General features: G+C 38.8%; 1 protein-coding gene across 1 annotated transcript in view; it reads right to left on the reverse strand.

The window, feature by feature from the left end:
- The window catches only part of LOC107559988 (zinc finger protein 239-like), a gene marked incomplete at its 5' end in the record, with an annotated part of 52,256 nt that extends 41,318 nt beyond the window's left edge, over positions 1–10,938 (reverse strand). Inside the window, 3 exons of the mRNA XM_016244028.1 lie at positions 9,041–9,054; positions 10,088–10,391; positions 10,644–10,938. Coding sequence (XP_016099514.1) covers positions 9,041–9,054; positions 10,088–10,391; positions 10,644–10,938 — 613 coding nt within the window. The remainder of the gene's footprint in view (positions 1–9,040; positions 9,055–10,087; positions 10,392–10,643) is intronic.
- Between the last annotated feature and the right edge of the window lie 2,690 nt (positions 10,939–13,628).

The following is a 13,628-nucleotide window of genomic DNA, read 5'->3' on the forward strand; positions in this document are numbered from 1 at the left end:
CATGTCAAAGTCTAGACCCTGAATATAAGACGACCGCGTTTTTTCAGATGTATTTCCAAGAAAAAAAACATTGTTTTATATTCGGGTCATTACGGTATACGCGTCCGTGTACAAGTGTTTACCAACCTTAAACACTGATGCCCACTGACCTGCAAGTTTTCCATCATTAACCCTTTAAAACTCTTTATTCCAGCAGTCTAAGTTTTTCCCTATTAGTGCCCCCCACAATCTGTCTCTGCCTCCAAAATTGTCTGGCACAACTGACTTTATAACAACACAGTGATAGGTGCTGTAACTAAAAAGTAGCCCAGTACCCACATTAACCTCAAATGTACATGGAATAATAAATTCACCCCAAGTCCTCTACCGTTTTATTACATTATGTTTTCTGTTTGTACTGTGTAGGTTTTAATGCTGCATTTCACATCTGAGCTATCTGCACTATTTTAATACTGCTGCAAACTTTTTATAATTGATAATTTTATACTGCCATTTTAAATAATTTGTATTCTTAAGCTTTACTATCAATTTGGAAGTTTAAAAATAAATCTTATTGTAATGTTACTTGTACAATGACAAAGCTATTCTATTCAATTAGCTCATGCTTTCTCTGTATCTAACACACCATTGTTCAGTCATAAATTCAATATAATAATTTAAATAAATGATGGACTTGGTCAAAGATGAAAGCTTTAGTGAGGAAATGTTGTTTTGGAGAGGTTTTTTTTTTACTATTGCTGCCCGGATCTTTTCCCTTTTCAACCGCTTTTCCAGATGTTGCAACTCCTCCTCAGTTTCTCAGATTCTTCTGAGTGTGCTCACTGTATAAATTAATTTTTGTCAAAGCTGTGTTTGTTCTGTTGTTTGCTCTTTCGCCTCTTCTTGCGCTGTTTTAAAATCGATTGAGTTTGTAAACACGTACAAATGCTAAAACTTTTACTCTATTAAATTGTGCAATTAATCCTCTCAACACATGCGTGTTGAACCGTGGGCTAGTCACGGATCACTATCAACTACGATCTGCTCCCTTCACTAAAACGTCACGGTTCCTAAACATGATAACAAATAATATAGATAAATAATGAACACGTCAAAATGAAAACACAGATACTTATAAGACCAAGTAGGAATGTCCTTTATCGTTTGTTGTTTGCCTGCTGCTCTCCGACAAGTAAACTTAGTGCTCTCTCGTGTAAAAAAAATTCAAAACACAACACTGATCTCTAACTCTCATGTCTCGCGTTGCCAGTAGTCATGTCTCAGTAGGGCTACAATTGCCATCTAGCGGTTGGGAATTGTAATTGCATTTTTATTTATAAAATGAAAGACAGCCGAATATCAATAATATCATATAATGTGTATGAATGTAACATTTAACAGCTTGTGGGATGCATGAAATCATATGATCAAATGCAAGTAAACTTTTGAAACATTAAAATTAGCATTATTTTAGGCATAATAAATAATGCAATATTTAATAATGCTGTAAAATAATTAAATAAAATGTAAAATAATGCTAATTTAAATGATTCAAAAGTTTACTTGCATTTGATAAGAAGCTGCATGGGCGAAAATTACATGTAAACAATTTTAAGGCTATTTTGGCTATGCTCATCGCTGGTCTGGTTACTGGTATAGGGCTATAGCCAAGCTGTTAAAATTAGACCACAGATTGCCTCAATTTCAGGTAAGACAAATAAATTAATTATTAAAATGTACATATTAAACTGTAAACTGTTGGTAAGCCGACAAGAAAAGTTACTTAGGAAAATTATTATTTTAGTTATTGCATTTAAGACTGCTATACCACGTGCAGCTAAAAAAAGAAAAGAAAAGTAATATAGCCACATTGGGAGATAGGCTATAAGCAAGTGTCGCTCAAATGAGCACATGATCGAATGACATCACTTTAGGGCACACAGCATGTATCCATGGCAACACTCAGCCTAACGTCCTCGGTGATTCCTCAAGACATGGCCATGGAGTTTTCGCTTTCGTCGGTCAAAAAGGTATTTATACTTTTATATTTGTAGACATTAGCTACCGTAACCACTGTGTATCCCGTAATGCTTACATTTTATGAAAAGTTTTAATTTTTTAAACGTTTGCTGAAGTTGTACCTTACGGCTGCTGTTAGCCTATGTGAACACTTTTGAAGCTAACGTTAGCATGTAAAGCTGAAATGATTAAACGTTTATAATATTGACAGTTATTTTACTTAGATATTGAATTTCCATATGGTAAAAATACACACTGAGACGCCTATGCGGCAAAAAGGCCTATGCGCGCTAAATTTCTGACCGCTTGGTCTAAATCCAAACTGTCAACAGTCTTTACAAATCTTTTTTCAATGGATAAACGATAGTCCTAGACATATAAAATCATAACACTACTGAATGTGTTTATTTTGTTCTTTTAGGTTAGAAGACAATGGGAAGAATTGGCATCGGACTAACCACAGCTGACAGAGACGCACACACGTAAAGAGCACCGCAACTTTACAATTGTTCAATTAAAATAAACGTATTTTGCTCCATACAACGGGTCTGTTGTCTTTGATTAGCCTAAAAGTAAAATAAAATGACATTCAGAGGACTTAAAGCGAAAGTCCCCTAAACGTCCCGAATGGCCGCTGACCGTCCTGTGAACGTCCGCTCGACGTCAAGGGGACCCTACACGCTACGTAGAGGCCATTTAGGGGACCTCCTGGGGACCTTTTTTTGTTAGCTGGGGTGTGTTTGAGTTTATGTATCAGGTGAAACTACTCCACGCATTCACACAGAACATGCAGACTTACTTATTTCGACATGCACTGACTGGTTGCTGTAACATTTATTTCTGTTGTGTGATAGAATGTTAGATTAATCCATTTTGAGTAAAAATGTCCAGAGTTTATCATCATTATTAACAAATTTTATCATAATCTCGATATGATATCATTTATGGCCTGACGCTAATTTAGGCTATTTATAGAAACGTGCTTGGCGGGCGACTCAGAGACTCCGTGCGGGCTACCAGGTGCCCGCGGGCACCACGCTGGTGACCACTGTTCTAAATCATAAACATCTTAAAGACATCTAATAGACGTCTATTTAACATCTGATAGGCAACGTCCTCTAGACGTATTGCAGATGAGCAAACACTCTTAAAAATACAGGTTCTGGCCCATTATCTTCTCGCCGAGACTGAGCCAACAGTGCCACATTTCAGCCGGAATCGGTCCGAATGTGCTTGCTATCTGGGTTGTGGTTGCAACAAAATGGTTGCTGAGCAATACACAGACATAAACAAAGGTGTATGTTTGTAGAGTAATATACAACAGCTTCGAACGCAGCTCAAACAATCAGAATTAAGGACCGGAACACTCCATTTTATAAACGCAAATTAATTCTTGTCCAGCAGGAAGCACTTTTGGAGCGGCGGTAACAGTGGTTTCCCTAATAATGGCTGTAAACAAAGCAGCACTGTAGGGCTGTCAAAACGGCTAAAAAATTCAAATCTTTTACTTAAAATATTATAAAAATTCGAATTGTATTCTAATTTAAAGTGCATAATTTCAGTTAGGGTGAAGAAAAGCTTTTGGCTTCTCTCCTGAGGCCACAAGAGGGCGCATCGAGCAAAATACTACTAATGCACGTTTATTCAAAGCATAAGATGACATGACTATCTGTGAAAAAAAGTGCATAAATAATTAAGTTGCTTAAACAACTATAAACAAAACAGCATGCATGCATAGTTTAATACAAAGGGCCGAAAGCCAATCACACAGAGTACATTTTTCATTTAAAAACACGAGTTGCAGTGGGAACCCGCTATAAAGTCTCGAGATATGTTTTTTCAAAGTTAAACTTGTAACGCCTAACTTTTTGATGCTACATAAAGATTGAGGGACCACAGAGACTGATTCATTTCAGTGAGCCATGTGTATTAAAGACATACTGTGAGCCACACATTCATATCAACAAGTCCAAACATTAGCATATAGAGTCTTCCAGAGTTGAGGAAACATCAATTAAGTCCACCAAGTCCATCAGTTCATAGATATGACCATAAGTAGCATTTTGTCACAGTGAAATCAGTCTTTAAAGTGGAAAATATGAGACCAGCAGTCCTTAAATGAAGCAAGGAAGAATCGGAACCAGCAAACAATTCATCTGTTTGTTGATCATAGAATAAGATGAGTAGATTTTTAAGACAATTAGCCCCTTTTGTCTAGGTCCTGTTTATATCTGTGCTGTTTCCTCTCTCATAAAATCAACACGTGTTTAGTATTAATCCCTAACAGAAAGCATATTTACAAAACAATGCCTTACTTACATTTGAGAGCAAGAACAAATTGTTCCTCAAATCAGGGCACCAACAAAAGGACAGCAAAGGTGAAGACATGCTTAGCACAGTACTTCCTGCCTAATGCTACTTCTTTACCCCCTTTTAGGCAAATGAGCAACTCAGAATACAGAGCGCCCCCTAATGATTGGTATAGCTATAACATGCAAAGAACTACTGGAAACAAATGTGACAGTAAAACTGTTACACACCCCTCCCTCTAAAAGAAAAGAGTTAGATGGTCCCATAAAACTTCTTTAGCTTTTCAACATGGTAAGTATCACATTGACTCGGGTTGTCAAGCATTACCACTTTGTAATTGACATTATTCACCCTTTTCATAATTTTTGCAGGACCTTGCCATCTTGGGGCTAACTTGGCCATGAAAAAATCTGCAGCGCGAGATAGAGGGTGAGTGAGGATCCAAACCAGATCTCCTTCCACGAAGGACTCAGGCTTCCTACGTTTATTGTAGTATCTGCCTTGTCTCTCTTGGGCTTGGCTGGTCTTCTCCCTCACTTGGTCAAGAAGAGCTTTTTGTCTTTCAACAGTGCTGTAGGCCCCATGGTCAGGATTGGGAGGTTTGCGGATCAATCGCTCAAGTGGACCCTTTAGCTTGCGTCCTAATGCAATCTCAGCTGGAGTGAGACCAGTACTTTCTTGCCATGCTGAATTAATGGCATACCGGAATTCTGGTATCCACTTGTCCCAATCACGGTGGTTGTCACGAACGTATGATGATATCATTGTTTTTAAGGTCCTGTTGATCCTCTCAGTTAAGTTGGTCTGTGGATGATATGCTGTACTGAGTTTTTGAACTACACCCCATCGCTTGCAGGTATCATTGAGTAACTGGGCAGTGAACTGAGGGCCGCGGTCTGAGACCAGGTATGCTGGGGCTCCCCATCGAGTGAACATTTATTTCGCCAGAATGTTGGTTATTAGGTGAGTTTTTGCAGACCGTAGAGCAAAGAGTTCTACCCACTTGCTGCAATAATCCACAGAGACTAATAAGAATTAATTGGATCTGGGACTTCTTGGGAAAGGACCCATCAGGTCTACTCCAAACATATGGCCAGGCTCCACTACTGGGATTGACTGCAGCAGTCCAGATAGCTTTGAGATTCTCAGTTTGTAGGCTTGACACATCTTACACTGGGTGCAAAAACTCCAAACGTCTTTACGAATCTCAGGCCAATAGACATTGTCAAGTAGTCTTCTTAAGGTTTTCATTCTCCCCAAATGTCCACTCAGTGGGTTCGAATGAGCAAAATGCAAAAATGTTTCCCTAAGTGATGCAGGTATGACTAGTTGATGAGTGTATCCTTGGTGCTTGTCAGGCACACTGCGAAACAGGTAGTCATTCTGTATGATGTAAGCGATGCGGTTAGAATCTTTGGTAGGTTGTTTAGCTAACTCCCATAGAGCCTGCAAAGAAGAATCAAGCTTTTGGGCTTTCTCAATTTCATCCCAACTGACAGTCAAATTAGGGTCTGGTTTTGTAGGCTGACATAGGGCAATGTGGCTTACCAGCTTTTACACAGTTACTCCTCTAGATAGGGCACCAGGCACCACATTACATGATCCTTTCCCGTACTTTACCACAAATCTGAAACCCTGCAGTCTTAAAGCCCACCTGGTCAAGCGTATGGATGGTTTAGGGTGATTAAATACCCAAGCCAGTGCAGAATGGTCTGTGAGTACTTCAAAGTTCCTTCCCTCCAAGTACTGCCTCCACTTTTCCACGGCCCACACTACTGCAAGACATTCCTTCTCTGCGGTAGAGTATGACTTCTCTGCTCCATGCAGAAGTCGCGAAGCGTAGGCAATGACATGTTCCGCCCCATCAAAATCCTGTGTCAATACAGCTCCTAATCCTATATCGCTGGCATCTGTTTGTACTCTGAAATCATTGGTGAAATCAGGAGGCATTAAAACTGGTGCTCGTTGTAGGGCGATCATCAAAAGCACTTTGACATTCAACTGTCCAATTCCAAGTTGCATTCTTAGCCTTTAGTGCATATAAAGGGGCTGCTCGCTCGGAGAAGTGGAAGATGAAACGGTGATACCAACTTGCAAGACCTAAAAACCTTTGTACCTCTTTGAGATTCTTGGGTACGGAGAACTCTTGAACAGCCTTGACTTTAGAAGTTTTGGTACGGACCCCTTCTTCAGAAACAACATGTCCTAGATATGTGATGGTTTTTTGCAGTATAGAACATTTCTTGAGGTTGAGTGTCAATCCTGAGACTTCCAGGTTTGCAAAGTTGTTTGAGATGTTGAAAGTGGTCTTGGACTGTTTTAGAATAGATCACTATGTCATCAAGGTATACTAAGCTGAACTTCCCTACGTAGTCTCTCAGAATGTTTTTCATAAGCATTTGAAAGGTTACAGCAGTGTTTTTGAGGCCAAAGGGAAGACGAACAAATTCATACTGGGCATTTTTGGTGACAAAAGCGGTCTTTTGGATACTGCCCTCATCCATTCCTACCTACCAGTAACCAGACTTACGGTCTAATGTGCTGAATATGGTCGCTCCATACAAGGACTCTAGGATATCTTGAATCTGTGGCATTGGAAATCCATCCAGAGGAGTCTTGGAGTTCAGTGCTTGATAATCAACACAAAAGCGGGTACTGCCATCTTTCTTGGGTACTAAAACGACTGGTGCTCCCCAAGGGGAAACAGAAGGTCTTATGATGTTTTTGTCCAGCATGCTTGCTATCTCCTCATCAATGAACTTCTGTCTGTTGACAGAAACAGGATATGCTTTTCTACACACAGGAAACTCATCGATAGTATTGATTCGATGGCAAATTAAGTTGGTTTGTCCCAAAGTGTCAGTGCATACAGTTGGCCAGTCAAGCATCAGTCCTTCTAACTGACGTTTCTGTGCTTTAGAAGCATCAGCTTGATCCACTAACTCCTTTATGGTGGTTAGAGTAGTAGAAGCCGTTGGCACTAAAGGTAGTGCAAGGTGCAAACTGACTGTTGGTGAAGGTGAAGAAGTTGTGAAATAGTGGACTACATCACATTCTTCAGGCAATGAATATGTGGAATTTCTAAAATCAACGATGATTCCTGATGTCCTCAGAAACTCAAGTCCTAATACGACTGAAAAGGCCATGTCGCAGTCCCTCATCACATACACTCTTAGAGGATAGTTGTGGCCATGAATAGTACCCCACCAAACTATCTTCCCCAAGGCTGACTGTACATACCCGTTAGCAAGGGAAAATGACTGTCCTCTGCTTGACTGCAAAGCTTCATGTTTCGACTTCAACTGTTGCCAGCACTAATGAATAAGTGCTCCCAGTATCCAGGATTGCTTGATATTGACGGCCTTTGATGGTTATGGGCAACTTTAATGTCATTAAGGGCTCTCCGCTGTTCTCTAAACAAACAGCTGTGTGTGGATTGGGCTGTCGTCCTTTTGTGAATTTTCCAGTTTCAGTAGGCTTTGAGTTTTGATCTTGGTGCCTCTGCCTCCAGAAGTCTCTCTCTTCACTGATATATCTTTCTATAAGGGTTCCTACCCGTACCACATCATCTACAGTAGTTACAGTACCTCTTAAAATACTGGCAATTCTTGGATTGCAGTTTCGGAGAGAGACACACATTCATATCAACAAGTCCAAACATTAGCATATAGAGTCTTCCAGAGTTGAGGAAACATCAATTAAGTCCACCAAGTCCATCAGTTCATAGATATGACCATAAGTAGCATTTTGTCACAGTGAAATCAGTCTTTAAAGTGGAAAATATGAGACCAGCAGTCCTTAAATGAAGCAAGGAAGAATCAGAACCAGCAAACAATTCATCCGTTTGTTGATCATAGAATAAGATGAGTAGATGTTTGGATGAAGACAATTAGCCCCTTTTGTCTAGGACCTGTTTATATCTGTGCCGTTTCCTCTCTCATACAAGAACCCTCTGCATTTAAACAAACATACAATCAACACGTGTTTAGTATTAACCCCTAACAGAAAGCATATTTACAAACTCTACATGCATACAAAACAATGCCTTACATTTGAGAGCAAGAACAAATTGTTCCTCAACTCAGGGCACCAACAAAGGACAGCAAAGGTGAAGTCATTCCATATGCTTAGCACTCTGCTTCCTGCCTAATGCTACTTCTTTACCCCCTTTTAGGCAAATGAGCAACTCAGAATACAGAGCGCCCCCTAATGATTGGTATAACTATAACATGCAAAGAACTACTGGGAACAAATGTGACAGTAAAACTGTTACAAACTTGCATTAATTTTACATGGCTTTCAAAAAATGTGGCTTCTTTTGTGCGAGACGGGAGTGCAACGGTGATAGATGTCCCTCTAGAAAATGCGCGAAATATGCATTCTGTGTGAATGGCTTGGTTTCAGTTTTGATGTAAACAAGATCTTCTCCGCATTGATGTTCTCTTTTCCCGCAATATTTGTAATTAACAACACAGCAGCGCTGCATCTAGTGGCTTCAACTAGATAGGCTAACAAGATCATTAAAATGCAATGACACTTACTTCGTCATCGCATCTCGTGTGCCATTGATAAGGATTAGCTCAGTTATGTCCTTTTTAATGCAAATATGACATTATTTGACCTAACCCTACCCCTAACCGTAGCCCATAACAAAGACATCTCAAACAATGTCATCTTTGCATTAAAAATTACATAACTGAGCGAATGACACTTAATGACAGTTGTCATAAACATGCATAAAACCTCCTTCATATTCATGACGTGTGTCATGTCATGATTATGAAGGTGTCATGTCAGTCTTATGCACACCCCTTCAAGTAAAGTGTTACCAATTTTTTGACAGCCCTACAGCACTGTGCTCATAAACGCTACTTTATAAAATGAAAATGCCATTGAAACTTTTCTGAAGACAGTCCGTTCTTTTCAGAGATACATTCATATAAAAACAACTGGGCCACATCATTGCTTGAATTAAGAATGAGAAAAGTGTGAAAAATATATATAGCCTATATCGTTGAAAATGTACTAGAAAACTCCACTGATGATTACCAGCCTATGCGACGGCCCCGGCCCAATTTAACCCCTGATCGCACCAGTATGAAGGCATTTTAATGTTTAAGATTTATAAAATGTATATATAATTTTGATACCAAGGTAAAAAACTATACTAGGCTAACTAAGGTCTAGTATTATTCAGGTAGAACCTGCAAAAGAAACTGCATAAATTAATCAAATGTAAAATAACACTGCACAGTCTTCACTGTAAATTGATGGATTAATGTTTATTAAAGCTACTAAAGTCATTCAGTCAAGAGCAGAGAGAGATGTTTTTCTTTTTCTTTAGTATTTGATTAACAGTAGTGACAACTGAACATTACATAAACTTTATATAAATCTTTTAAGAAAACACAATGACATTTATATCACTAAGAAAACAATATTCAAGAATACAACTTTTTGACATTGTTCTTTGGGGCGAAAACCCCGGAGTTTTTGGGCATAAAAACTCAATTTTTGTGTTGATCTCAATCTCACAGTTTTGCTGGTTTTGAAGATGAAGATTAACTTTATTCACTGTGAAAACTTTAGATAATGTTTCTATATGTAATCTATATCACTTGTAATGGCTGGTGAGGACAGATTTATCCAGATTATATTTTATTGCATGGCATTTGTTAAGGACACAGCATCAGATCTGAAAGTGCTGGATCTGAAGATGATCTACTTACTGTGATAGTTTTTTGTATGACTGTGTAGAGAAGATGAACGACTGAAACACTTCCCACATGCAGTGCAGTGATAAGGTTTCTCTCCAGTGTGAATCCTCTCATGTGTTTTCAGATGTGTTAACTGACTGAATCTTTTGTCACAGTGTGAACACTTGTAGGGTTTCTCTCCAGTGTGGATCCTCTCATGTGTTTTCAGATGTCCTGAATCACTGAATCTCTTGTCGCACTGTGAACATTTGTAAGGTTTCTCTCCAGTGTGAATCCTCTCATGCAGTTTTAAACAGTTTGCTGTAGTAAAAGTTTTTTCACACTCAAAGCACATGTACTCTCTCACAGCAGTATGTATTTTCTGATGTTCTTTTAAACTTTGTAAATGTGAAAATCTCTTTCCACACAAATGACATGAATGTGGCTTCTCCTTTGTATGAACTTTCAGGTGTTTCTTCAGAACTGAAGCCCTCAAAAATATTTTGCCGCACTGATCGCATGCATGCAGCTTCTCTCTAGTGTGGATGTTCATGTGATCCTTAAGGTTTGATGACTGTGTGAAACTCTTCCCACATAGATCACAAGTGAATGGTTTCTCTCCGGTATGAACTCTCATATGCCCCTTAAAGTTTCCTTTTCGTGTGAAACTCTTCCCGCATTGATCACAAGTGTACGGTTTCTCTCCAGTGTGGATGTTCATGTGTTTCTTAAGGTCTGCAGATTGTGTGAAACTCTTCCCACACTGATCACAAGTGAATGGCTTCTCTCTAGTATGAACTCTCATGTGTTTTGTAAGGTTTCCTTTTTGTGTGAAGCTCTTCCCGCACTGATCACATGTATATGGTTTCTCTCCTGAATGAACTCTCATGTGAACATCAAGACAATTTTTGTATGTGAAACTCTTTCCACACTGAGTGCAGGTGAAGCCTTTATTGGCTCTTCTTTTCTTTAAAAGTTTCAGTTTGATTTTAGAGCAACTCAAAGGTTTTTCTCTAGTTTTGACATGATTTTTCTCCTCAACTTCACTTGATTCTTCATTCTCCTCACTTTCTTCTATAAACGCTTAAATAAAAGCAGAAACAGTTAATTTGTCTGTAACTTGAAAAACAAACAAAAACTTTAAAAAAATTAAATAATAATAATAATAATAATAATAATACACACACACAGAAATGTGAAAGCACATAAAATTGAACCCTGGTGTAACAGTGTAAAGGGAATTTATATACAAAATGTTGTTCCTTTTGATGCAATTTTATAAATTACACATCCCTGAAACTTTTCATGAATCATTTTTTAGATCTTATAGACACAAATCCTATGTTTCCATAAAGAGAACTATTAAATATGTTTGATCAACTACAAACTTATCTAAAATACATTTTGTTGAAAAAAAGTCCTTTATTATTTGCTGCTCCATCTATATTATTCAGCCGCTCTAATGATTGTTTCAATTACAACAAACTAAATCTAAAACTGCTTGGAAATTTTATAACTGTCAGTATTATTACAGCTTTATAAGCCTAATGTACCACAAACAGTCATTAAAGATGAATGAAGAATAAACACCAACCTCCTTGTTCCTGTTTTATTCTGCAGGGTTCTGGTTCCTCGTGTTTTATTCTGCAGGGTTCTGGTTCCTCGTGTTTTATTCTGCAGGGTTCTGGTTCCTCGTGTTTTATTCTGCAGGGTTCTGGTTCCTCGTGTTTTATTCTCCAGGTTTCTGGTTCCTCGTGTTTTATTCTCCAGGTTTCTGGTTCACTGGTGTTCTCCTCTCTCTCCTCTTTAACAAACACCATCTTCACAGCAGCAGACCTCAGTTCAGATGATAGTCCTCCAGATATTCCTGCTTGCTTCAAAACTTAGTCACAACTATGAGGATGAGAATATTACAGGTATTTACTGATATGATTCAAAAACTGTATTTTTCTTACAGAAACAACATTTCTAACAGTTTGTATTAAACCAGCATCAAGACAAAACAATAGAGAGCGGAGTGAAACTGACCTTCTTACTCTGATGTTTGACAAACATGTATGTGTTTAGCGCCACCCGATGGACTGGAGTGAGAAGCGGCGAGAGGAGGGAAATAATACGGAGGAAATTACTCAGTGCGTCTATAAAGTGAGCTGATTTTTTTTTCTTAAAAAAAGCCAATCTGCACAAATAAATGAAAAGGAATTAAGATTATAGACTCGCTTGGTATTTGATCAGCATCAACAGTCTTCGTGAATGAGGATTAGAGGAGAAAAACGAGCAAATTATTAGTCAAATATATTTCATTGACGGTGCATTATGTAAATATGGAAATTAAGATAAATGAAAACACATGACAATGATAAGATGTAGCCTAATTAAAAATAATAGTAATAAAATAAAAAACTAAATCTAAAATATTGATCAGGTTTAGCATGGTGGAAAAACAACATCCTTGGGTTATGTGTCAGTCTAAATATCTGGGACTTAAGACACAACCAACTATGTTTACAAGGATATTTTGATAAAGGATATTTGTCCTTTCAAATTCAAAAAGTCACACCCACATAGCAATTGTTTTCTGACCCAGCTCCGGTCCACACAACCGCTTTTCCCTCGGCCCACATACCGCAAAGAATGACGGCCCTGAATCTGAATTAAAGACAAGGGCCTCACAAGTCTCAGCCATTTAAAGGGGTCATATGATGCGATTTAAATTGTTCCTTTCTCTTTGGAGTGTTACAAGCTCTTCGTGCATAAAGAAGATCTGTAAAGTTGCAAAGACTAAAGTCTGAAATCCAAAGAGATATTCTTTATAAAAGTTAAGAGTCAGCCACACCTACCTAAAACTGCTCGTTCTAACACGCCCCCACATATCTACGTCACGATGTGGGAAGATTTGCATAACGCCGCCCAAATGTTCACGCAAAGAAAGATGGTGTAACTTTTATTCTCGCTGTAGTATTGTTGCTGCCGCCGCCATGTCGTGAAGGCGCTGTGTGCTTCGTGGTGAAAGCGAAAACTACTTTGTTTGGCCTTCCAGAAGAGGACGATATCCGCTTCGTCATGCCTGGAGCTGATCCGTGCTGGTCGCTGAGGAAATACAATTCTTCGTCAAATCCGCCGGCCGCGCCGTTCTCAAGCCCGCCCGCTGCCACTCACTCTAGCCCACTGTGTGTTTCGTTGTGAAAGCTAAACTACTTTGTTTGGCCTTCCAAAAGAGGACACGACTAGAAATCAGTGGTTAAGTTGTATTTACAACACTGTTCCAGAACACTTCAACCCAAATATTCAGATGTGTCCAGCGCATTTTATGGAGGACTGTTTCCTGATCCTGGAAGAGTAGACTACAATGCCGGCTGTTCTGACTCACAGACTGTAAGTACGTTTTTTATATTTAAAGAATTTGCCACTGACGATTCAAACGCAAGTTTTGGGCAGTGTAGAGTAGCGTTTGTTAGTCATTTCTCTGATCACAAATGCAGACATGGTTTTATGTTTACGCGGCGCGATGCAACGCAACGCTTAAATAGAATAAGTCATTATATTTCGTAATTATGTCCCCACTGGATGCGACAAATGCCTCGTTTATAATGGGTTTTAATGTTTATGTCTCGTCGCTCCGGC

The sequence above is a fragment of the Sinocyclocheilus grahami genome, unplaced genomic scaffold, assembly GCF_001515645.1.
Source record: "Sinocyclocheilus grahami isolate Dianchi unplaced genomic scaffold, SAMN03320097.WGS_v1.1 scaffold22.1, whole genome shotgun sequence".
In the NCBI taxonomy this organism is placed as follows: Eukaryota; Metazoa; Chordata; class Actinopteri; order Cypriniformes; family Cyprinidae; genus Sinocyclocheilus; species Sinocyclocheilus grahami.